The sequence below is a fragment of the Scleropages formosus genome, chromosome 14, assembly GCF_900964775.1.
Source record: "Scleropages formosus chromosome 14, fSclFor1.1, whole genome shotgun sequence".
Classification (NCBI taxonomy): Eukaryota; Metazoa; Chordata; class Actinopteri; order Osteoglossiformes; family Osteoglossidae; genus Scleropages; species Scleropages formosus.
The window spans coordinates 25,980,908-26,002,718 of NC_041819.1; the positions used below are offsets into that span (position 1 = coordinate 25,980,908).

The 21,811-nt window shown below is 48.5% G+C and overlaps 2 protein-coding genes across 6 annotated transcripts; one reads left to right on the forward strand and one right to left on the reverse strand.

Annotated features, from left to right (window-relative positions):
• The first annotated feature begins 76 nt into the window (after positions 1–76).
• Positions 77–17,137, forward strand: wdfy2 (WD repeat and FYVE domain containing 2). Of its 5 annotated transcripts, XM_018739903.2 has the most exons (12): positions 79–3,653; positions 4,590–4,657; positions 5,033–5,106; positions 7,088–7,142; positions 8,137–8,287; positions 8,849–8,961; positions 9,435–9,561; positions 9,944–10,049; positions 10,957–11,058; positions 13,001–13,131; positions 13,301–13,409; positions 13,589–15,112. In XM_018739903.2, exons 1-12 carry the CDS (start codon positions 3,517–3,519, stop codon positions 13,616–13,618), a joined length of 1,203 nt encoding a protein of 400 aa, XP_018595419.1. In that variant the 5' UTR covers positions 79–3,516; the 3' UTR covers positions 13,619–15,112. The 5 variants fall into 5 exon arrangements, with proteins under 5 accessions (XP_018595418.1, XP_018595423.1, XP_018595419.1 ...); XM_018739902.2 differs by lacking the exon at positions 13,589–15,112 and having other exon boundaries at positions 77–3,653; positions 13,301–13,573; XM_018739905.1 differs by lacking the exons at positions 79–3,653; positions 13,589–15,112 and adding an exon at positions 3,794–3,807 and having other exon boundaries at positions 13,301–13,573.
• A 104-nt stretch (positions 17,138–17,241) lies between these two features.
• dhrs12 (dehydrogenase/reductase (SDR family) member 12) lies at positions 17,242–21,255 on the reverse strand. Its single transcript, XM_018739868.2, has 10 exons — positions 21,050–21,255; positions 20,271–20,404; positions 19,708–19,790; positions 19,540–19,632; positions 19,345–19,426; positions 19,011–19,072; positions 18,649–18,753; positions 18,116–18,206; positions 17,877–18,014; positions 17,242–17,707 (listed from the first exon to the last, which is right to left on the reverse strand). Exons 1-10 carry the CDS (start codon positions 21,103–21,105, stop codon positions 17,595–17,597), a joined length of 957 nt encoding a protein of 318 aa, XP_018595384.2. The 5' UTR covers positions 21,106–21,255; the 3' UTR covers positions 17,242–17,594.
• Between the last annotated feature and the right edge of the window lie 556 nt (positions 21,256–21,811).

The window sequence follows — 21,811 nt, forward strand, 5'->3', positions numbered from 1 at the left end:
CACTCTGTCACTCACACACTATGGGTGAACCTCAACAGCATGTCTTTGGAGCGTGGGAGGAAACCAGAGCACCCAGATAACATGCAAACTCCACACAGACTGAGTGAAAATCGAACCCATGTCCTCTCGCACCACCCATAAGCTCTGAGACAGCGCTGTGCTGCCCGTATTGTCTTGCGTTTCCACATTCTGTTGTTGTTCCTCCACGTAAATGCAAAACCCGTGACGTGTGATATGCCGGCAGCACGGCATTGTTTACCTGCCACAGGTAACTCCAGCGGTGCCATGCGTGGAGATGCGTCATGCCGTGCGAGAACAGCCCATACAGGCCTCGTTTATAACGTCGCCTTTTGTACTTACATGAGAAGTCGTATCCCAGTCAAAATTTAAATTTGTAGCCTGTTAGATGAGATGATCTGCAGCCGCTGTACCTGCTCCACCCCCCCACCCCGACCCCCGTCAATCACACTTTTACTGCCTTCAATCTGACATTTCTATCTATTAAAGAAATGAACACCTTTTGCCACATAAATTATATTATCCTGATTTTTTTTTTTTTATCAAAAAATAAAAGATGGATAGTTTCACCTCCCAGCCTATTTTGCCCAGCTGGCTTCTCTCTGTCTTTCACACATTATGAAACACAATAAAGCTGGTTTATGTCACCTGTCATAGTCTCTCTAAAGTTATATTACCTTCATTTGTTTCTCCCTGTCTTCCCCACACTCGTTTTTTTGCATACACTTAAGCGCACAGAAGAAAGCTCTTATGTGTTTTAACGTCACAGCTACTGGGTTCTTCCAGTTAAATCTTTTTTTAATCTCCGCAAGTAGAAAAAATTCCTCGGGAGATGTCATATTTTCTTATTTACTATAATATTTCAGAAGGCATAAATGCACAGGTTTATGAGTAATTTAATGGTTATTTGATAGGTAGTTTAATAGTGTTTCATTTTGGAGGTTGAAAACACAACTTTACAGTCTCACTGAAAAGACTTGTGTTCACAATGTGTTTACCGGTTACCTAGTTACCTTGGATGCATTATTGATGCTGATAAAAGGGAAACAAAGAATTTGTGTAAATATCACAAGGAAAGGCTTCACTGTAAAGCAAAACATGACTAGGGGTGTCCAAATCTGGCCTGGGCATATCTGGGCTGGTTGTAAAACTATTGTGTACACCTGGTGAGGATAAATTATGTTTATCCTCATGCAGGAACTGCTCATTTCAAACACCACGGTTGATACGAGCGCATTCACTACACTGTAGAACCCCGGCACTTTGTGCTAGCGTTGTGTTTATTCTATCGCTTTTACATCAGTCCAAGTGGAAACCAGGCTGAGAACACAGTTCAGAGGTCCGGGGGGGTGCATGTGTGCGCCCGTGTACGTGAAACGCTCAGCATCACTGGCCGCTCTGTTGTATGGAGCTGCAGCGAGAAGGGCGGCTAAGGAACTGCCCACCTCCCCAGGAGGTTTCGGGGTGAAGACACTGCAGCCGGACACTTAACCGGCTCACTACATTTATGAGGCTGCATACATTTCTGAGGACTAAAGTCTCTTCTGAGACACCTGTCTGGATTATTATATTGCATATTTCCTTCTTTCCTTCTGCCCCATAATGGCAGAGCCGTCACTAAATATGGTTCAGAAACAATGCAATAAACTGGTTTGAAACCCAGGACTGCTTTCATGTTCGATTACACGATCCAAGCAATTTCTGGATCTGGTTTCCAACCAATCGCTGTGGCTACTGGCACCAGATGTGGCCAGATGCTCCTGGGCAGCAGTTTTGGCATTAATATACAATGTAAAATGGGACTTGATGGGAGTTACTTTTGCTTTGTGTCCTTGTTACATTGTGTTTTATATGCTGAAAAGGGAACAAAGGCATAGCATTCAGGGCCTTATATCTGATACGGAAAAAGAGCTCCGATCGTCATTTGTGGGAGTCCGCGGACCTGGCTGCGCCCCCACCCCCGAGCGTCCAGGAAGCACCCAGCACTGGCTCACAGTACGACACCGCTCCGCCGCTGTGGACCCGTACTCTGACCTCCCGTGACCTCGGCCCATTATTCGCGCCGAGTGACATCAGCAGGATCCCGAACGGCCGTCTAAAAAGACAAGTGCAAGGTTTGCCTTTCCAGTGTTTCCGAGCGCGTCCCGTTGTTGGAGCGCACGGCCGCTGAGTCACAGGGGGGCCGGCGGCCTTACAAGCGCAGTTCAAACAGCTCAGCGGAGGGCAAATGTCACATTCTAACAAATCAGCATTCATTGTACAGGTGGCACTAACAGGGAGGTTTTCAAAATAACATTTTTCAGTATTATTACATGAATAATGACAAATTAACAGCACCGGAAAAAGCAACATACTTGCAAACACGCACGCGCTAATGCGTTCTAGACTATATCACTAATTAAATCACAACTTCTGCTCAATCCCTTTTGACTGCAAAAAAATGGAGATAGATATAACAACAATATGACAGATATTGTCATTGATGGCATTATCATTCCTTTTTCAAACAAATCTCTCAACGTGGTTTAATAATATTACGCATTCCAGTGGCGTTGTTGGGATGCTTATAACAGCCAGGTAACTGAAATATGTTGTGAATGAATAAACATATTATTACTGAAATAATTTTGAATCAGTCCAGAAAAAAAGACATTCACTTCAGCACCCGTCTTTGTGCAAACGTATACGCCTAACGGAACCCTTGCCACAGATTCCAAGAGCTGTAAAAGCTCAGTGTTTTATAACGCCAAATGCGTAAGTGTAAATAAGGAGGTTAAGTTTAATTAAAAACATATTTAGAGCGAAGGCCGCCTCAGCTCTGCGTTACGGAGAAGGCTCGTACAGTGGAGCCACTGCGCATGCGCAAGCGCACACCACTCAGCGCTACGCTTTCTCGCTGGGCTACGGCAAGGGGCACTGACCCATCCTAAAACTATATCATGGACCTGCGCAGCGCATGCAAAATCCTGGTGCTCCACAATTCGGCTGTCATCCAAAACTCTCGGGTTCTATTAACAAATAATTAGAAACATGGCACACCTTTGCTAACCGAATTTCCCTCGGTGCGATCCCCTAGGCAAAGCCCGACGAATGCACGATCACATTTGCGCAGTAACTGCGCTGGCACGTTCCTGGTAATAATCATGTGGGGCGCTTTAGTTTCCGTCTGAACTACTGCCGCACAGCCGCTGGAATGAGCCGGTGGGGAAACATAACCGGCCCCGGACACATTGTAACGGCGTGCGAGATGCAGCGTAACAAAATGCGGCGCGCGTCGGTACAACGCGAAGCGCAGCCGCAGTGCCCGAGAGGCCGTGACGTGCGAACGAGGAGGGGGGTTAGCACGCGCCGCGTCAGCTGACCCGCAGCATCGCCGCCTGTCATCCCGCAAACACAACACAACACAACACAGCACAGCACAGCGCAGCACAACAGCAGGAGGCGACGCGCCGCGCCGCGCGGGGCTGGAATGCGACCCGACGCACGACTGCACCCCCAATGGCGGCTGAAGTTCACCCCAAACCGCAGGCGCGCAAACCCGTGCTGCTCAGCAAGATCGAGGCGTCCCAGGACGTGGTGAACACGGCGGTGATCATCCCCAAGGAGGACGGGGTCATCAGCGTCTCTGAGGACAGGTGAGCCGTGAGGTGGGGCTGCCGTGCGTGCGTCTGCGCGTCGGCGCCCTCGTTGCGCGACCTCCTCGATCCTGTCGCCGTAAACAACAACAAGAACAAGTGAAGGCGCGCTTGGAGGAGCGGAGTGCGCGCGTTCTCGACCGTGACCGTGAGTGTGAGTGAGTGTGAGAGACGCCTCAGTCCCGGTGGAGCGGTTACAGATTTGCGCGCGCACGAGACCCTCTGCCGCGCTGAGAGACGTGACACGATTTTACTCCTCCTGCTGATCCATCCATGATTCGTAATAGACAATAATAAATTAATAATGTATCGTTGTTATCATTATATGATGACGTTATTATTCAGTTGTTGATGCTTTTCTGAAACCGGCCGCACGCGCTCGAACGCTGATGATGACGTCCGGAGCGACACCACCTGCTTCTGACACATGATGATTGTCGGGCTCTCGGTGCCCATCATGTGCAGCAGAGCCCAGGTAAAACACTGTAAAACCGCACACCAACCAAGCACCCTGGCCTGGCTGGACAGAAAGGCTGGCTTGACTTTGGCATAAATATCAAGTTTATGAAATACAAATTTGTGAGCTGAGATCACTGGGGGTCATGGAAGGTCGTGTTCAGGAATCCAGCTCTTGACTTGAAAAAGTTGGGGGGCATTAGACGATTTTTAGGTTCGGAGAGCGTCGCTTGTCTTTATTGTTTAGCATGGAAATGAAGAAACGCGGCGTTAAAACTGCACTTTGATTTCTGGGACTAGAACCAGCAACCTTCTGCTCGTGACAAGGATCTGATCTCGAGGCCCCTGCTGTTGGCGTTTCCTGCTGGGTGAAGGCACTTTGTGAGATGTTTCCTTCAAGTGCCTCCTAGATGGAGTGTGGCAGTAGAGACCACAGGTGCTGCGAGTCAAGGTGTTTATATTTTGTTTGTTTTTCTACAGAACCGTGCGGATATGGCTGAAGAGGGACAGCGGCCAGTACTGGCCAAGCGTCTACCACACCATGCCAGGTGAGTGAGGATCCATGACTGCGTGCACCCGAAAAAGGACGTTTACGCCTAATTCAGAGTGTCTTCGCTGGACAGATGTAGATATTCATTCTGCTTTTGGCAAGGGCTGCCTGTCTCGGGACTGAATGTTGATAATTTGCTGACCGGTTGCGTTCAGGATGCCCTTCCCTATCATTTCCAGCATGTGTTCCGAATAACTGAGTTCACAGTTCGCGTTCTTGTTTCATTTTCCCGGAAAACGGACGTTAACCCTTCGCTGCCCGAATTGCGCAATCGCAGGCGCATTGTCACGAATGGGGGAGGGAGCCGAGCACGCTGCACGCAGCATGTACTGCATCTGTACTTTTCCCGATTGTTTCCTCCTCCTCCTCGTAGCTCCTTGCTCCTGCATGTACTTCAACCCCGAGACGAGGAGGCTCTCGGTGGGCATGGACAACGGGACCGTCTCGGTGAGTGCTCTCCAACCCAAGGCCCGCGTCAGTTCAGCTGGGACGAGTGTTTCGTTCCTGGTTCATAATTAGGGGCAAGACTATAAAGTGTTGAACAACATATTTCTGGGGATTAACAGCACGTGAGGGTGGGGGCAATATGGTATTAGGTGCAGTGATAATATTTGCTTTGGCTACAAGGTGTTCTCTTACGGTCGGGAACGGCTACATCAAAAGCGGGCTCATCAGATATGCTGCTCATACAGATGATATGGGGACAGCTGGTTGCGTATTGGTCAGAGCTACAGCCACTGAAGTCAAAGGACACAGGTTCGATTCCCACCTCCGGCTGTAGTAACCCCTTGAGTGAGGTACTCGCCCTAAAATACTCCAGTGAAAAATTACCCAGCTGTATAAATGGGTAAATAATTGTAACCTTAACACTGTAAGTCACTTTGGAAAAAAGCTTCAGTTAAATGAATAAATGTAACATGCCTTTTTGTTTTGCTTGAATCCATAGAGCAGATATTTTGAAAAAATTCATAAGACCATTAAAGCATGACTGAAAATAAAACCACGTACCCAAGACATGAGCGCTGTGTTGTCTGTGGTCACTGAAGTCCTGCTTGTAGTTGCCCGTTGATTCCAGATCAGTTCTTGCCTTCAAAATCAATACCCTGCAACCCCAGGGCTGCGAGCATCATCCATGCCGGTGGCCACACAGCCCTGTGATCGAGACTCGACCTCAGAGAGTCCGTCACTGCACTCCCCCCGTTGCGCTTCTCTTTCTCCACTTGAGAGGCTGACGCCCTGCAGGGATTCCCCTCAGACACTCTTCTGCATGGTCAACCAAGTGATGGGTTCACCATGTTGGGTTTAACCAGAGTGCAGAAATGTTTTTGGAAAGCCGCTTTATCGCAGGAAGTGCCACCTCTATGCATATGGCACGTCTTCTCAAGTGACACATTTTCCTCTGTTAATCTGCCACACACAGTTTCCACTTTGCTCGCTGTACAGTTTACAGATGTGGACTATCAAAGGCTCATCGGAGTGTGTAGTCCGTACACTGTCCTGTGTGTGAGTGTGTGTCGCACCCCATTGTTGTGTGAAGAAACACGATTCAGTATTTTATGTTTAAAATGTCATTTTTGAGCTTGTTGAAATTTTTAAATGGGGCTGGTATGAATTAGTGTAATTAAGAAATTTTTATGATTGATTAGCGTTCCGTAAACGGCAATAACTAATCAAACCCGGTGTCAGCAGTTCGAGAAATTGACTTGAGACTTAATACATATATTCTGTCCCTGTGACTGAAGAAATGTGCAGACTCGTATTAATGACAGTAGAGATAAACATTTTCAAACATGTGAAACATTCACAAGTTTATTTTTAATTTAAATTTTACTTCATATATTTTCTACAATTTCTGTTTGTTGAGGAGCAGATACAAACTGCATTTACCCTCCGAGCCAATAGATGGCAGTAAAGAGCAGCCGAACAGAAAAGGAGCGCTGGGGCACCGTAATTCAACTCACTTCCATGGCATTTACAGCTCCTGTCTTGTGTTAAGGAACATTGCACATGTTTGAGGGGTGAACGAGTCAACAGCTGACAATTCTTAGGAGTTTATGGAGTTGAAGTATTTAGATTTTCCGTCATTTAAAGTTTTTTTTTCTAATTTTAATTGAGCCCAAAGTTCAGAAAATTAATAATAATAATAGTAATTCTTACCTAGTGTTTATCACGGCTATGTGCTGGATTGTTACAGAACCAATCCAGTTGATAAATCAAGGAATGCCTGCATTGTTAACATTTTATTGATTGTGGCTTGCAGTGACGAAGCAAACGAGTTACGAACAGACGAGGAGTGTATTGACGTCCGATTTTTTTTTTTAGTGAGACATTTTCTGTTTAGGATAATAAAACGCTTGTTTATTTCAGCCCGCATTTGATCGTCGTGATTTTTGCTGAACAGAGTGTGTCGTTTGTCCTCCAAACTCAGGACTTCATCTTGTCTGAGGACTACAACAAGATGACCCCTGCTGCCACGTACCAGGGTAAGACACACACCTCACACACACAACTTCAGCGGGATGATGTTTCCAGCCTGGCGGCCCAGAGTCGGGTGAACACCGCACACCTGGGCTGAACCCGCACCCGACACTGTCGGTGTCCGCCATCTTGGCTCCGGCCCTTTGATGCTTGAAACCCTTAATCCTCCATTTTGGCTCTTCTTCAATAGTTTGATCCGCCATCTTGGTTCTTTCCTCCTGCCTGTTTGCTCCATTCTGGCTCCTTCTCAAACTCCTGTACAGTTAACCCTCCCACATCGCGAGGGTTATGGGCTCACCCCCCCCGCAATGTGGAAAAACCGCATAAAATTTTCAGCCCCGCTAGGCGAGCAAAGCTTTCTTGTTGGCGAGCGATGTTGTGCACGTGTCGCTGAGACGAAATGAACTTCCGTTTTGAGGGAGGCTTCCGTTTGCCATTTTGGCATTCCGAAGCGTGGATATCTACGATTTCTTTTTTTTTTTTTTTTGCAAAATTTAACTTTAAAAAAATTGTGTATTTTTATGGCATTAAACGATAAAACACATTAATATGATACATATATTTTATGCATTTATGATGTACTAAAGTTTTTTTTACGTTTTCTTTACTTTTCGTCTGCAGTGTTACACGGTTTCTAGCACATGGCCGCAAAGCTCCCAAAAAATTCCCATTTAATTGTTTGTTGCCGACCCGCGAAAAATCGAAGCCGCGATGGGGGAGGGTCAACTGTGTTTGCGTTTGAAATCTTAAGATCCTTCATTTGGGATCCAGCTCAATATTCGAGTTGGGTTGTCACTCGCACATCCCCTGTAAACCTTTAGTGATCAAGCTCTCGATTAATGCAGAGTTTGTGGAATTTCTGGCCAAATGTGGGGTTGGTGCTGGATTTATCGTGGATTCAGAGCTCATCTGAAGGGGTTTTTCATAGCTGTTTAAATTTCATGTTGCTGCATAATGGAGGTAACGCAGTGTGTGTGTGTGTCTGCTTCCGTTTCTAAGCTCACCAGGGTAGGGTGACGGTGGTCCTCTTTGTCCTCGAGATGGAGTGGGTCCTCAGCACGGGTCAGGACAAGACCTTCACCTGGCACTGCTCCGAGAGCGGCCAGCGGCTGGGCAGCTACCGGACCACCGCCTGGGTCTCTGGGCTGCAGTATCCTACCCGAGGGGGCTCTCTCAGACACACAAACAACAATAATGAATGTGGGCAGACAAGCAAACTTGTGCAAACTCACCTTCCGTCTACTCCTAAACACCCATGTGCTAACCCATGTGTGCGTGATTATTATACAGGAGTCGGATGTAGTTATAAGGGTGTAATGGCGCTTCCGGGGAGCTTTCGGTCATTGGGTGCTCCACTTTTCCCGCTGCCTCACAAACCGCTCTTTCTGTGTGGGAGCGCAGCCAGTCATCGGCACATGCGTTTGGAAATCCGGGCCGCGCCACCCTGGGAGCTGTATTGCTGGTTGAGTTCCGCGCTGCGCTCTCAGTTTTTCGTGCTCTGAGATGATGGTGTTCGGAGCACCGAGCGCGAAGGGAGCCAAGTACGCGATTTTGGTGAGCCTCATCGCCGTGACCGTCTTCCCGCGCCGTGTCTTATCGCAGAGTATCATCCAGATCGTCATGTGACTGTCATAAAAATGCCCTCGGCGTGTCCGTAGCGCCGGTGACCTTTGACCCCGAGCAGTCTTTCCTTAATGAGCCGGCTGATCAGGTTCGACGTGGAGACGCGACACGCCTTCGTGGGTGACCACTCGGGTCAGGTGACCATTCTGAAATTGGAGCAGGACGACTGCAGCCTCGTTACGACCTTCAAAGGACACACGGGTACGAGCGGAAGCGGAGAGCGTGGCCTTATGTGTATGCTCGATGGTGTCCCTCGCTGCTGCTCAGCTGTGTGATGCTCTGTGTCATAGTCTGTGAGAAGCGAGACGCTAAACACAGAGAAATCTGACACGATCCAGCAAACACAGACGTACGGCGTGCCAGACACCACATTTACGTGGTATTTTGTGGTCACTGGAACGCAGTTTAGCCAAAGCTGACATATGACAGTATGATTGGTGAATTATAATTATCCAGATCACCTGCTGGGCAACAGGTGGCATACTGGTTAGAGCTTTCTCCTTTGGACTCAGCAGACCCAGGTTCAAGTCCCACTCCTGCTATAGTGCCCTGAATTGATACAGTAGAAATTACCCTGCTATGTAAATGGGTAAATCATTTTACATGACTTTGGAGAGAAGCGTCACATAAATGTAAATGTAGTGAAGTTGTTGTTTGTTGTCATTTGTCTCTAGGCAATGTGACAGCGCTCTGCTGGGACCCTGTCCAGCGTGTCCTGTTTTCCGGAAGCTCAGATCATTCCATCATCATGTGGGACATTGGTGGCCGCAAGGGGACCGCCATCGAGTTGCAGGGGCACAAGTACGGCAATGGGGGTGGGCTAATGGGAGGGGCTTCTGCTTGATAGCTTCTATCGACAAGTTAAAGTAGAGGTAGAAAGTCGACCTCACCTCGTCCATCACAGCAGCCAAGTTTTTGCACACGTCCAGTCCGTCAGACCTGTGATGTTATGTGGGGGTAGGGTGGAGTGGCGTCAGGTCCCACTCGGTAAAGGGGCTCTTTGTCCCCTTGTTTCAAGGTTTTGTTTTAGTGGTTGCCATGAGGAGGGTGAAGAGCCAGGCCGTGTGTATGCGGTGAAGAGTGGTAGGGTTGCAGATAGCATTTTTAATGGTGTGCGTGTGTGTGTGTGTGTGTGTGTGTGTGTGTGTGTGTGTGTGTGTGTGTGTGTTTTGCGCACATGCAGTGAGAAAGTACAGGGCCTGTGCTACGCCCCACACACTCGGCAGCTCATCTCCTGCAGCTCGGACGGAGGCATCGTCATCTGGAACATGGACGTCAGACGGCAGGAGGTGAGAATTCACCCGCAGGCAATGGCACTGAAGCCCTGCCCCCTTTACACAGTTTAGCATCTCTGCCTTCCAGTCCCCTATTTGGGCTATCAGAGAATGTGGCTCACAGTGACTTCCTGTATTTGGGGTGGACTTCCTGTCTTTTGTCCCCGACTGACTGACTGGGTCTTTTTTACTGTACAAGTCAGTGGGAGTCCATTGGTGAAAAGAACATGCTTTAAGATGTATTTCCAAAGCCCCACCCACTCCAACACCCAGGTAGAATGCGCTTCGAGTGAGGCCACAAACATGCCCGGTTTCCCCCCACTCGCCCCCCAGCCTCCCGTTTCGTTCTCACCGTGAAACGCGTTCCAGCGGAGTTGTGCGGTATCCCATCTCGCTGCACCCCATCCCCTGGTCGAGACGGAATTTAGGCGGCAGCCAGTATTTCTCAGTCTCCTTCTTAGATCTGACAAGAGGTGACACGTGACACAAGTGCTCTGAGAGACCTTGACATCCACAGCAGAGGAAGGAAGCTGCTCAGAACCCTTTTGGCTGAGCAGCTTCCTTGTATCTTTGAGGAAACGCAGAACGCAAATTTCGTCATGGTGACAGAAAACGGTCGCTGTTCAGGGCATCGCATCTACAGGAAGTGCTCATCATTTCAGCCACGGGATGCTTGCTCAGCTTGTCCTGTGACGTGAGTCACGGGGTGAAAACATGCCATGGTTTAGTGTGGACAGCAGGGGAAGAAGAGCGGAGGTAAATGGACTGGGAGCGAGAATCAGGTTTCACCGAACACTTATGTTTAACGTGTCAGAATGGCTTCTCCTGGACCCCCCGTCCCTTTGAGACGACACAGTTCCTTTCAGCTCATTAGCCTTCTGTTTCCTTAACCTGTGACCCTTAACCCTTTGACCTTCCCCAGACCCCTGAGTGGCTGGACAGTGATTCCTGCCAGAAGTGCGAACAGCCCTTCTTTTGGAACTTCAAACAGATGTGGGACAGCAAGAAGATCGGCCTAAGACAGGTAGGACCTGTGCTACTCCACCCTTGCGGAAAACGTCATCCCCGCAGTCATGTGCTCCAAAGATAACACTGAGAAAGAAATGGGTCTGAAACATGTGGGCTTTGAGACCTTTTTAAAATTCTGGCGGGGATTCAGCAGCTCTGAGGGACAGGGGGAGTTAGTCCCACCACTTCTCAGATGAAGACTGAACCAGTGGACTTTCCATATTGGGCCCCTCATTAGTAGGACAAGCTGGTGGCTCGAAGTAGAGGAGCACAGCGCTCTTTCTTGGCTGTAGGGAGCGATGAAGTTTTGTAAGTTTTGCAGTGGAGATCGTTTGGTTGTAGTAGTTCCTAAGAGTGTTGTACTTGATAGAGGCAAACACAGGAAGCTACCAGAGAGAACCGAGGAGGGAAGACTCATGGGAACGCTTTACGAGGTCAAACACAACCTATGAAGCAGCATTCTGGGTGAGCTGTAGGGGCTTGATGGCGAGGGCAGGAAGACCAGACAGGAGAGAGTTGCAGTCATTTGGATGGGTATCATCATGGGCTGGACCTGGAACTCTGTAGAGCACACTGGAAAATAAAGAGGGATATTACAGAGGACATATCTGCAGGATCTGATTATGGCTTCATGGTGCTGGGAGAAGCAGAGACAAGTGCTACTCGGTCGGGTGTTACTCTCAAGCGATTATGAAGCGGATGAGACAATAATCAAGGTCAGCAGAGAGAGCAGTGAAGGGTTAAACTGGACTGGTGACAGGAAGCTCATCGGTTCCGATAACACCAAGCGTTCTCCCAAAATAATTTTCAGAGAAGAACCTAAGAACAAAAAAGCTGCACAAGGCCGAGCCACGCAAGTCGCGTTGGACTGGACAGTAATAAGCATATTTTTCTTGACATTTCTTTTACTCCACGGCAGTGAGAAGCAGAACAATTGAAATGGCTGGCAATAATTTCAGGGGCGTTTTGACCAGTGAGAAGAAGAATTTCGGAGTGGGCTGTGAAACTGGGGACTAGCGTTGGTGACAGTATGTGGGTGAATTCAAACCGCTGTCCATCGCAGACTTGACCGCGGTCTGAGGGCTTCCAGAATGCAAAGAACTTGAGCAGATTGGGAAGATCCAGAGGTCGCAGGGTTTCTGGCCGGCGATGTGCTGTCGTGCCGCCCGGCGTTCATTATCCTCTGGTCTTTGCGAGCCCTGCTCTCCTCCAGAGCCTTGGGAGCCAGAGACAGATTTGAATATGCTTTGCATTCCAAAGACGAGACCTGGTTCAGGCAGAGTACACAGGGTAAAACATCCATCAGCTTTTTCTCAGCTATTTATAAATTCCTGATTTAAGCTTCACCAGAAAATAACAAAAACTCTGCTGTATTCATGTTCCATTTTGCTTTGGTTTTGTAGTGTAACAGAAAATACTGCGATTAAGGAATTCTACATGTGACTGAAGAGTTATTATATCAGTTTATGGGATGGGTGCAAATAATTATATAAAAACTGATTTGTACTGAAACTACTAATTGGTTCTGTAAGAATATATCACTGTCCAAATGTTACATGTGTTGAGATAGACACCGGTCATTTTATATATTTACTGTTCTATATTTATATACGTTAGTGTACACTTACCTGTGGGGAAATGCCCTTCCGCTAATTCCATTGGTTGGGAATGGTGCCAATGCTCCAGGTCAGAGGTCACAGGGGGCCCATAATTGTGGTCCCATGATTCCTCTGCGTTTCCTTTCCAGGTATTGCAGTGGCTGTAGTCTGTTGTAGCTTGAACACCTTCCACAAGGGGGCACTAGAGCCCCTGTAAGGGCTTTCCTAGCAAAAATGTTTACCGGAGCCTCAACACACGACTTGTAGAACAGTCCATGTTAAAAAGTTCACTTTACCTGACTGTTCTTCCAACTTCCTACTGAACTACTTCCCCTGGATCAACCCCCCCCCTCCACCCAGCACCACTGCAGGAAGTGTGGCCAGGCCGTGTGTGGGAAGTGCTCGTCGCGACGCTCCACCATCCCCCTCATGGGCTTCGAGTTCGAGGTGCGAGTGTGTGACAGCTGCTACGAGTCCATCACCGACGAAGAGTGAGTCCAGCTCATAAAAATTGCTGCTACAAATTCACGGGCATTAGCACCCCTTGCATGGCAGGAGGATTGCATGCAGGTCTCTGAGACACCCTCCTCAAACAAATCCACCATCCTCCCATGGTTTGTTGCCATGGCGATCTCACCCCCTCTCGTCTCCACGCTGCAGCCGGGCTCCAACAGCCACCTTCCATGACAGCAAGCATGGCATCGTGTACATGCACTATGAACCCACACGTGGCTGGCTGCTTACTTCTGGGGTTGACAAGGTCATCAAGGTGAGAGGTCATGACATGGTGCGTACCTGCACAAACACACACACGCGCACACACACATACTTGCTGTTGCAGATTAAGGACCAATGTTCCCGGTAGTGTATTTTTTCCTAATGTGTGTACAGTATGAAATGTGAGATGTATCAGTAATCAAAATATTGTGTGTGTTTGTGATTTCACAGCTGTGGGACATGACTCCTGTGGTCTCCTGAACCGTTCTGTTCACAGACCTGCATGTTCTGGACCACATCCCAAACTCAATGTATCATCTGGTGGCATCCTGAATACAAAAAACCAACAGCTGGAAGAAGAACAACCTTAAAGTCTGAACGTCAGAACAACATCAGAACAACATGTCGTCATGACATCCACAGACCACGCACAGCTTTTGACCCTTTCATTCTTTTGTGTCCCATTTGAACCCCTGTCCTGAAAAGGATTGGTGCCCATTTCCTTTCCAGTCTCCATCCACTGGGGTTGGAGAGTCGTGCTGTTTCCGTTGGCAGGTGAACAGTCCAGGAAAAGCGGGACGGGTCCAGTTTGATTTTGACCTGGTTGTGCCTTCCTCATTAGGAAACACCTGAAAGCAGGACAGTCCCATAAACCTGGACAGCAGTGGTGGTGGATGTGCTGAAAGAGCCCCAAAAAGCATCTGGTAAATCAGAGAGAGACGAGGAGCGGTCCTTCTGGGCCCACCTAGGGCCCCGACCCAAAAGACGGACATCTTCCCAAAATCCCCTCTGTGGAAACATCTGGCACAGCTTGGAACCAACTTCAAGGTAGAAGATCAGGCTGAGGCACCACAAGGCTGGACCCCTGGACCCCGCTTTGACGTTGTTCTGACGTTGTTCTGACGTTGAAGTGTTGCAGGAACGGATCTGCAGTCTGGTTCTTCAAGGAAAGGCATGATTAACAGAAAAGAGAAAAAAAAAGAACCCACGTCTCGGTGCTTGCACTTTAAATGTCCTTCGGTCGATCATGTGCTCATGTTTCATACGGCTTTTTAAATCCACGCCATGGAGGTGTTTGGTTTTAAGACTAATTTCTTGTAACTTATAATGGCATCAGGATGATTTTCAGTGACTTCTACAGCTGTATTCCGCATCAATGTGCATTTCTTCATCAGGGAGTTTTTTTTTGCAACTTACTGTAGCTGTAATATAGCCAAGGCATCCTAAAGGAAATGGTTAGGAGGCCTGATTGCATTTCTCACTTAAAAACAGGACTGGCAAATGTGGTGAACTTTCTGGGTTTATGTCACCATGGTTCGAACGAGGTAGTGAAATAAGTGCTACGTTGCTGGACGGATTCACAACAAATCGATGCTGTGAATTCTGAGAATGGAGACGCTTAAGGAGCTTAAAAAAAGTCCAAAAAACGGTTCAAGATGCACAACTGTGAGTTTTTAACCTTGTGATGTTACACCGTTTTACACTGTTTCTCAGCCGAGTTCAGTTCCCAGCATGATTTGTATGCACACGGCAAATTGCATGCTCTCAGTTGCACAGTGATTTACACTTTAGATAGGGTACAATGGCATTGGAACTTCCCCTTCTGTTTGGTGGTAGCTTTTTGTATTTATTTGTGATGGGATCGACGGTGTTTTTTTTTTTTTAGCGTGTCAGAGGGATAGATGCGTGTCGGCACCTCGTGGGTAGTTAGTTGGATGTCGCGTCGCTTGTGTGTATCGTGTACTCCGGCACGTTCCACAAACATGGCTGCAGCTTCAGAAGACCTGCTCTTTTGGCAACTCCTCCTCACCTCACATGTGCGCATAGACAACCCTGATCGCGTTGTCTTCACATGGGGGGGGCGGCACAGGGCACCGTCATCAAGGTACTTACCCCCCGTGATAGACGGCTCAGTGGGATGGGGTGTCGCTCCAAATCGTGACAAGAAAACCTTGACCCTCACTGACTGACATGCGGTTTCTATTTGTAACGAACAAATATTTCACCTTTTACTAAAGACTTCCATGGTGAGGGACGTGCCCGAGTTTGACGACGATGCCTGCGTGGGTGAGGTACAAGTCTTTCTTTTGCCACCACTCCCCATCTTAGAAATTGTTGACCGAAAAGTTGCTGTGAGGTGGTGGCACCACTTTGTCGCATTTCGAAGGCGCCAACGCGATATGCGACAGAACATTTCACTCTAGCTCGTGTTATTCTGTGCTACTTTTCGGGTTTTCGGTTACTACGGTGTGGCTTAAGGTGAGCGGAGAGTATGTGAGCGGGGCACTGTGACCATATAGGAATACCTGGAATACCAAAGAAGACCTTGAAAAGATCAGGCAGCACTGTTAGTAAATAACGGATGGACTCTTACCCAATCGGTGTGCACTTTCGACACCTGGCGACAGCTCTTGGCCAATCAGAATGCATTGTGAAAGCAGGCAACAGCTCTTGCCCAATCAGAATGCACTTTGACACTATGTCACATGGCTACTTACAATATCACTAACTTGCAATGGCAGCACATGTTGTCTGTACGTTTCTCCTGTGTTTCCGCACGTTCGCCGACCCCGAGCGTTACGTCTCGACTCTTCGTCACGCTTGCTGAAGCACGTCCAATCGTCTCCCTCGGGGAGGTCTAAACTTCTAAATACACCAGTAACTAAAGTTTTAACATTTCAGAAGAATGGCAGCTTGTAAAGGGCAGCATCCTGCATGGTTAAATGAAAAATATTTATTTGGGGCACAGATGGTTTGTTTATTCTAATATGTTGGTAACTGATCGAGTTATCATGGTGGTCGGCCTGGTGTTTTCGGAGCAGCTGGTACGCAGACCTTTCGCAACGAGTACAGATGTTCTTTCCCTCTGGGCCTGTGTGGAAAATGGTGTTCAGCCAAACTGTGATGGAAAGTCCAGCTGAACACAAGACCGTGTGACTTTCAGGAGGCACGAACCAGGTTCCCCTGCATCGGACCTGCTAACCACAAACACCTGGAGTCCCTACTCGTCTTCTCACGTGTCGATTTCGAAGAGCATCGCGCTACGGGGGCCACTCTGTGCCCGAGACCTCCGGCGTGAGTTCGGCGCTCGTGCAGCTCTGCAAAACGGTCGCTTTTGCCACCCCTACCCCATGTGCTCCTGGGTAGCCGGCTGACCCCATTTGGCCATCTCTTAATATTGAGTTTCATTGCTGCTACCGTGTCTGTGTGTCCGTCTGACACATCTGGCATGAAACGACGACAAACATTCCACTTCGTAAGTATTAAAAAAAAACATAAGTGCTCAATTGTACTTGTGCATTGTTTCAATTTCCAGCTGCAAAAAAAATGTTTTGTAAATGTTTCTGGATTTTATGGCATTGACTACTTTTCAAAAGTGTGTGGTTTGAAGAGCTATAGAAAAATTGCAGGATTTCTTCTTTTTTTTTTTTTCTCCTTATATCGAGTCAGGGGGCGAACAGGACTCCACTTCGCTTGCTTTTAAACAGCACGTGTTTGGGTGAACTTACCTCAGAGTAGAAAACTGAACTTTGACAGCTTGTGTGGTTTACTGTGTTTCCGCAGGTATTTCAGCTGCAGGACTGCCCCTCTGTTCTGGTCAGGTTGCTGTGATTTGGTAGAACCGTTGTTGTCCCCACCCACAAGTTGCCCACCAACCCAATGGACTAACTTTCTGAACTGACCGCAGCCTCACTGTCAATGTACATAGTTGGGATTCCTCTCCCCCCCCCTCGTTAATAGGAACAGGTGTCTGTCATTAGTTGAAAATTATAAAAGGAAAAAGGGAATAAAGGTTTTAAGTCTTTTACTGTTTTCAGTTATTTCTTCTGCACCACAGCTGCTGTTTCACAATCACTACAAAAAAAAAAAAAAAAAAAAAAAATGCATGTATAGATACTTATTACACTATGAACAAACATACAAATGCATGTTTTTAAAAAAATTGGTCGATCAGAGAAATACCCATATTGGTCATGTACTCTTCGTGCAGCGCTGAAGCTCTGATGAATCCCAGATACATTCAATTTAGCTGAGCTTAAAAAAAATAGAGAAATGGACAAAAGCCCTCAAACTCATTTGGACATTTATGGCCATCTTCACTCTAATTTACAATTTTAACAGTTATTTAAAATATATAAAAGCAACAACCTCTTGTGGAGTAAGTTCTTTAGAGTAGGGGTGACCAGTGAGGGACTATCTTGACCGTTACCCATGACTCTTGAGGGTCAAGGACACATCAGGGTCGGAACTGGTTGGCAAGCTCCTCCAGCGCTGCCTTCAGCTGTTCCTCTTCAGCTTTGGAGGCCCTGGTGGAGGCTAACGGCAGGTGGGTGGACACTGGTTTCCGATCTGTTGCATTGTGGGAAATCGGGTGGGTTAGCACCATTGAAGTGTTTGTACCCCATGCTCACTGTGAGCGGGTAATATTAGCATTCAGCAGCTGAACATGATCATTTCTGAGCTGGAGCCCACACACACACACACACACACACACACACACACGGTACCCGGTCCTCACCCTGGAAGAAGAGGCCGCTGGGCAGCTTGACGGCGCCCTCTGACACTGCGAGCCACACGATGGTGTCGGCACCTTGGGCCTCGCTTCGCAGCTTATTCTTCATCCTGGCATGGAAGTCGGGCATAGAGGACCGCACCGCTGCAGGGCACAGAGATCGAAACCGTCACGACTTGGGCAGGGTTACCACGGTAGGGCAGTCAGCAAGTGTGCCAGACAGCGAGGCGGGAGCAGTAACACACCTGGTGTGTCCGCCCAGCCTGGGTGCATGGAGGAAAAGTGGATGTCTTTGTGTTCCGCAGCCCAGAGCTCTGTGAGGATCACTTGCTGCCTCTATCAGAAGAGCGTCACACAGCCAAAGGTCAAAACACACATACTTACAGTGCTTTGCAGCATTCTACTGCACCCAAAACTGCACATGGTCTCTGGAAGCAGAGTTTATTTGCACTGGGATGTGTGAAAACTGCAATTTCACCCACCCCACCCCCCTCTTTTTGGTTACACAGTCTGCATTTTTAGAAAGAACAGTGTAGAGATTTGTCAGAAATTAACAAGGACAGAAAAACAACTCCGGGGCTAAATAAAGTTCTGGCAGCTCTGGGGGTCAACAGAGCTGTGGGGGAACAGTCTTGGTTCTGAGATGCTGACATCCGGAGGAGGCAGGGAGGAAATTTTTAGAAAAATGGAACGAAAGCACAGTGTGACCATCTTCAGCCACCGGAAACCTGCATCTCCTTTGTCTGTCCCTGCAGTCACCCCACACTGTCCGCTCTACCTTGTTCTGGGCGTAAGCCATGGTGCCGTCGAAGGTGCCCTTCTCGAACTGGAGGTCGCCAACATTCAGCCTCTGAACCAGCATCCCCCCTGAGGACACGGTAATCTGTGGGAGAGACCAGACGCAGTTCCACTGAGCAGCCGGAGACAAGGAGCCCTTTGACGTGAGTCACGCGGTTCATGCAGATTCTTGCAGCGCAGCATCAGAGACACTAACAGACATCTTCTAAAGAGGACGCTGGACATGGTCTGGGAGTGGCGTAACAGCGCTGAATTGCCCTTTAGTCGCGTTGGGTAACACCATGGCTGCTGTGCATCAATAATTCATTTATATCCCCAAAAAGCAGCCAAAGACTTCCTCACCACTCGAGGGTCATGTGACTTCTTCAGTGCCGGGATCAGCGCCGTGGTCAGGATGAACGTGCCTGGAAACAGAAGAGCGTGGGATCAGGCGGGATCAGGCGGGATCAGGTGGGATCACATCGCAGGGGGCGGTCTAGTAGAAACAGGGCTGTCCGACAAGAGGAATGAACCCAAACTACTCTGTAAAATGGCAAAAACAACAGTAAACAGTGAAAGTCAGTATAACTGATGCAAAGACTACAAGTCCGTCCGTGAGACTTGAACCCGTAACCTTTCGAACTCCGCACTCGTGCGGCTTAACACCGCTCATGGTTGCAGAGGCTTTGGTCCTCACCCAGCGTGTTGGTGGCAAAGTTCTTCTCCAGTCCATCCTCCTGCAGTTCCCTCTGGTTCACCATGCACCCGGCGTTGTTGACCTGGTGGACGAGAACGCGGTGTTCACAGCACACCAACAGGGGGCGCTCTCATTAAATTACCAATCTGTGGACCTCTGGGGACAGTGCAACTGCAGTTTCGAATCCTCACTCACCAACACGTGCAAGCTGTTGTTCTTCTTGAAGTTCTCTGCAAACTCCCACACCTGCCTGGGGCTGGACATGTCCACCAGGTGGACGTGGACATTCTGCGGACAGACAGCGGGAGGTACGGCAGGCTGTTCGGGCAGCCGCTGCGACAGCCGTTACGCGGTGTTACTGACCTCATTTCCCGTTTGCTCTACGATGTCTTTCCTCGCTGCCTCGGCCCGGTCCTTGTTCCTGCACACCATGTGAACGGTGCCCCCTGCAGACAGCGGTGCGACAGCGCAGGAAACACCGAACAGCGTGTGAGCGCCGAGTGGCCACTAGGAGGCAGGGTTTTCCTGTAACTGTCACTTGTTGTTACCAGAGCGCTGTCGCTTGGCCGGAGCGCCCAGAGATGGACCAATAGAGACCGCAGAAAATATTCTACAATCGTCAGCAGCGTTAGTCGTCATCTGGTCCAGTCCATCCATTAAAAGCCATTCAAAAGCAGATACGCGAGTTTCTGTGCAATAACTGCTGGTAGCGCAGTGGTTACGGCTGCTGCCTTTGGAACCAAAAGGGGGCAGGTTCGAATCCCACTTGCAGCTGTAGTACCCTTGAACAAAGTACATAGCCTCAATTGCTCCAGTAAATTTACCCAACTGTATGGGTAAATATTTGCAGGTAACTTAGGTGACGAGGTGAGCCTGTAACGTCAAGCTATCTGCACACCAGGGGGGTTTGGATGCCGTGTCCTCACCTCTCCCGGCCACCTCGCAGGCGGTTGCCTTCCCGATGCCGCTGTTGGCTCCTGTGATCACGAAGGACCGGCCGCTCAGGTTCGCGTCCAGATCTCCGGCCACAAAATGCTTGGCCGCGGCCTCGTACCCGGCCCTGCGCAACACGGAGAGGGCACTCAACCACAGGTAAACGCATCGCGCTTCACTTGCAGGTACCGAAGAGCACAACGAAATGTGTTCAGTGGCACTTTCACTCAGGAAAAAAAACTGACTGTCCGGTGGTCAAAATGACAGGAGCATCTTGGGGACCATCTGCTATTTTTGCCCCTTTGAAACAACACACACACCGCGATGACAATTACATACACCGCTGGGCCTTAAGCGTGACGTCATTACAAGTTCACAAAGGGCCCGAACGCACGGGACAGGTTTACTGAATGGAGGTGAACGCCTGACCACGTGACCCGCACGCAGCTCTTTTTCCTGTCATCGGCGCACCTCAAAGGAGGGGTCAGAGGTCAGCGAACTACAGCGCAAACAACTGGGTGTTAATAACGTCACGTGTTCCTGCTCTGCGGGGGGGGGGGGGTCCGGTCTTTCGGTGTCATCGTTCCACAGCAGAGACTGCGGTCTGCATGACTACACCGGTTTAAGAGCACGTGCTGAAGGAGGTGCGACACTGTAACACTTTTACAGAAAGTCAAAGTGCGGTGAGTCCCACAGAACGAACGGTTCCCAGTCACTCACTCACTCACTCACTCAGTCAGAGGACGCGCCGTGGAAACACTCACTGACTCACCTCGTGTACTCCTGCAGCCCCTTGACGAACCACACCGCGTTCCTGTATAGCGACATGTCTCAACTGGTTTTACACTGTTTCACACAGTTTTTTTTTTTTTTTTTTTTTTTTTTTTTAAAAGGAAAAATCTGTTCAAAGTTCCCGAAGCCTCGCCGAGGGAAGCACGCGCCCACCTTCTGACGGCTCTCACTTGAAAACAGAGGGCTCGTGCGAGGCCACGCCCCTCGCTAGTTGTGTAACTCTCACCGGTTGGATAACAGCTTGGTCACGTGATAGCGTAATGAGGAGGGGCGTGGCGAGCCGCTGTCACATGGCACTGGGGACGTGGCCCGTTTAAAACGACCGTTCATTATTTAGAAACGTAAATCCTATTTACCAAGCTCACGAAAACCTCTGGTTACATTTCCTGCTTCACTGCACAGATAAATATAAACAACAGAATTCTAAAATATGTTTTAGGAACCGAAAGGGCTGCTTTAATTGCATTTTTTACAGCTTTCAGAAACACTGAGTGTAACAAAACAAGGATAAAAGAGAAAAAAAGGGCTTTTCCGTTTCACATTACATTTATAATGTATAATATAAAATATTACGAAATATACCTGGAAATGTTTCTTAAACCAGACTTGTGAGAGTAAGGCTGCACGTTTAAACCTTAAAAAGAGAGTGTGGCAAAGATGACAATGGCAAAAAAAAAAAAAAAAATGCAACTCATGGTTATTTGTGATACTTCAAAGAACATTTTCTATAAACATGCCTAAA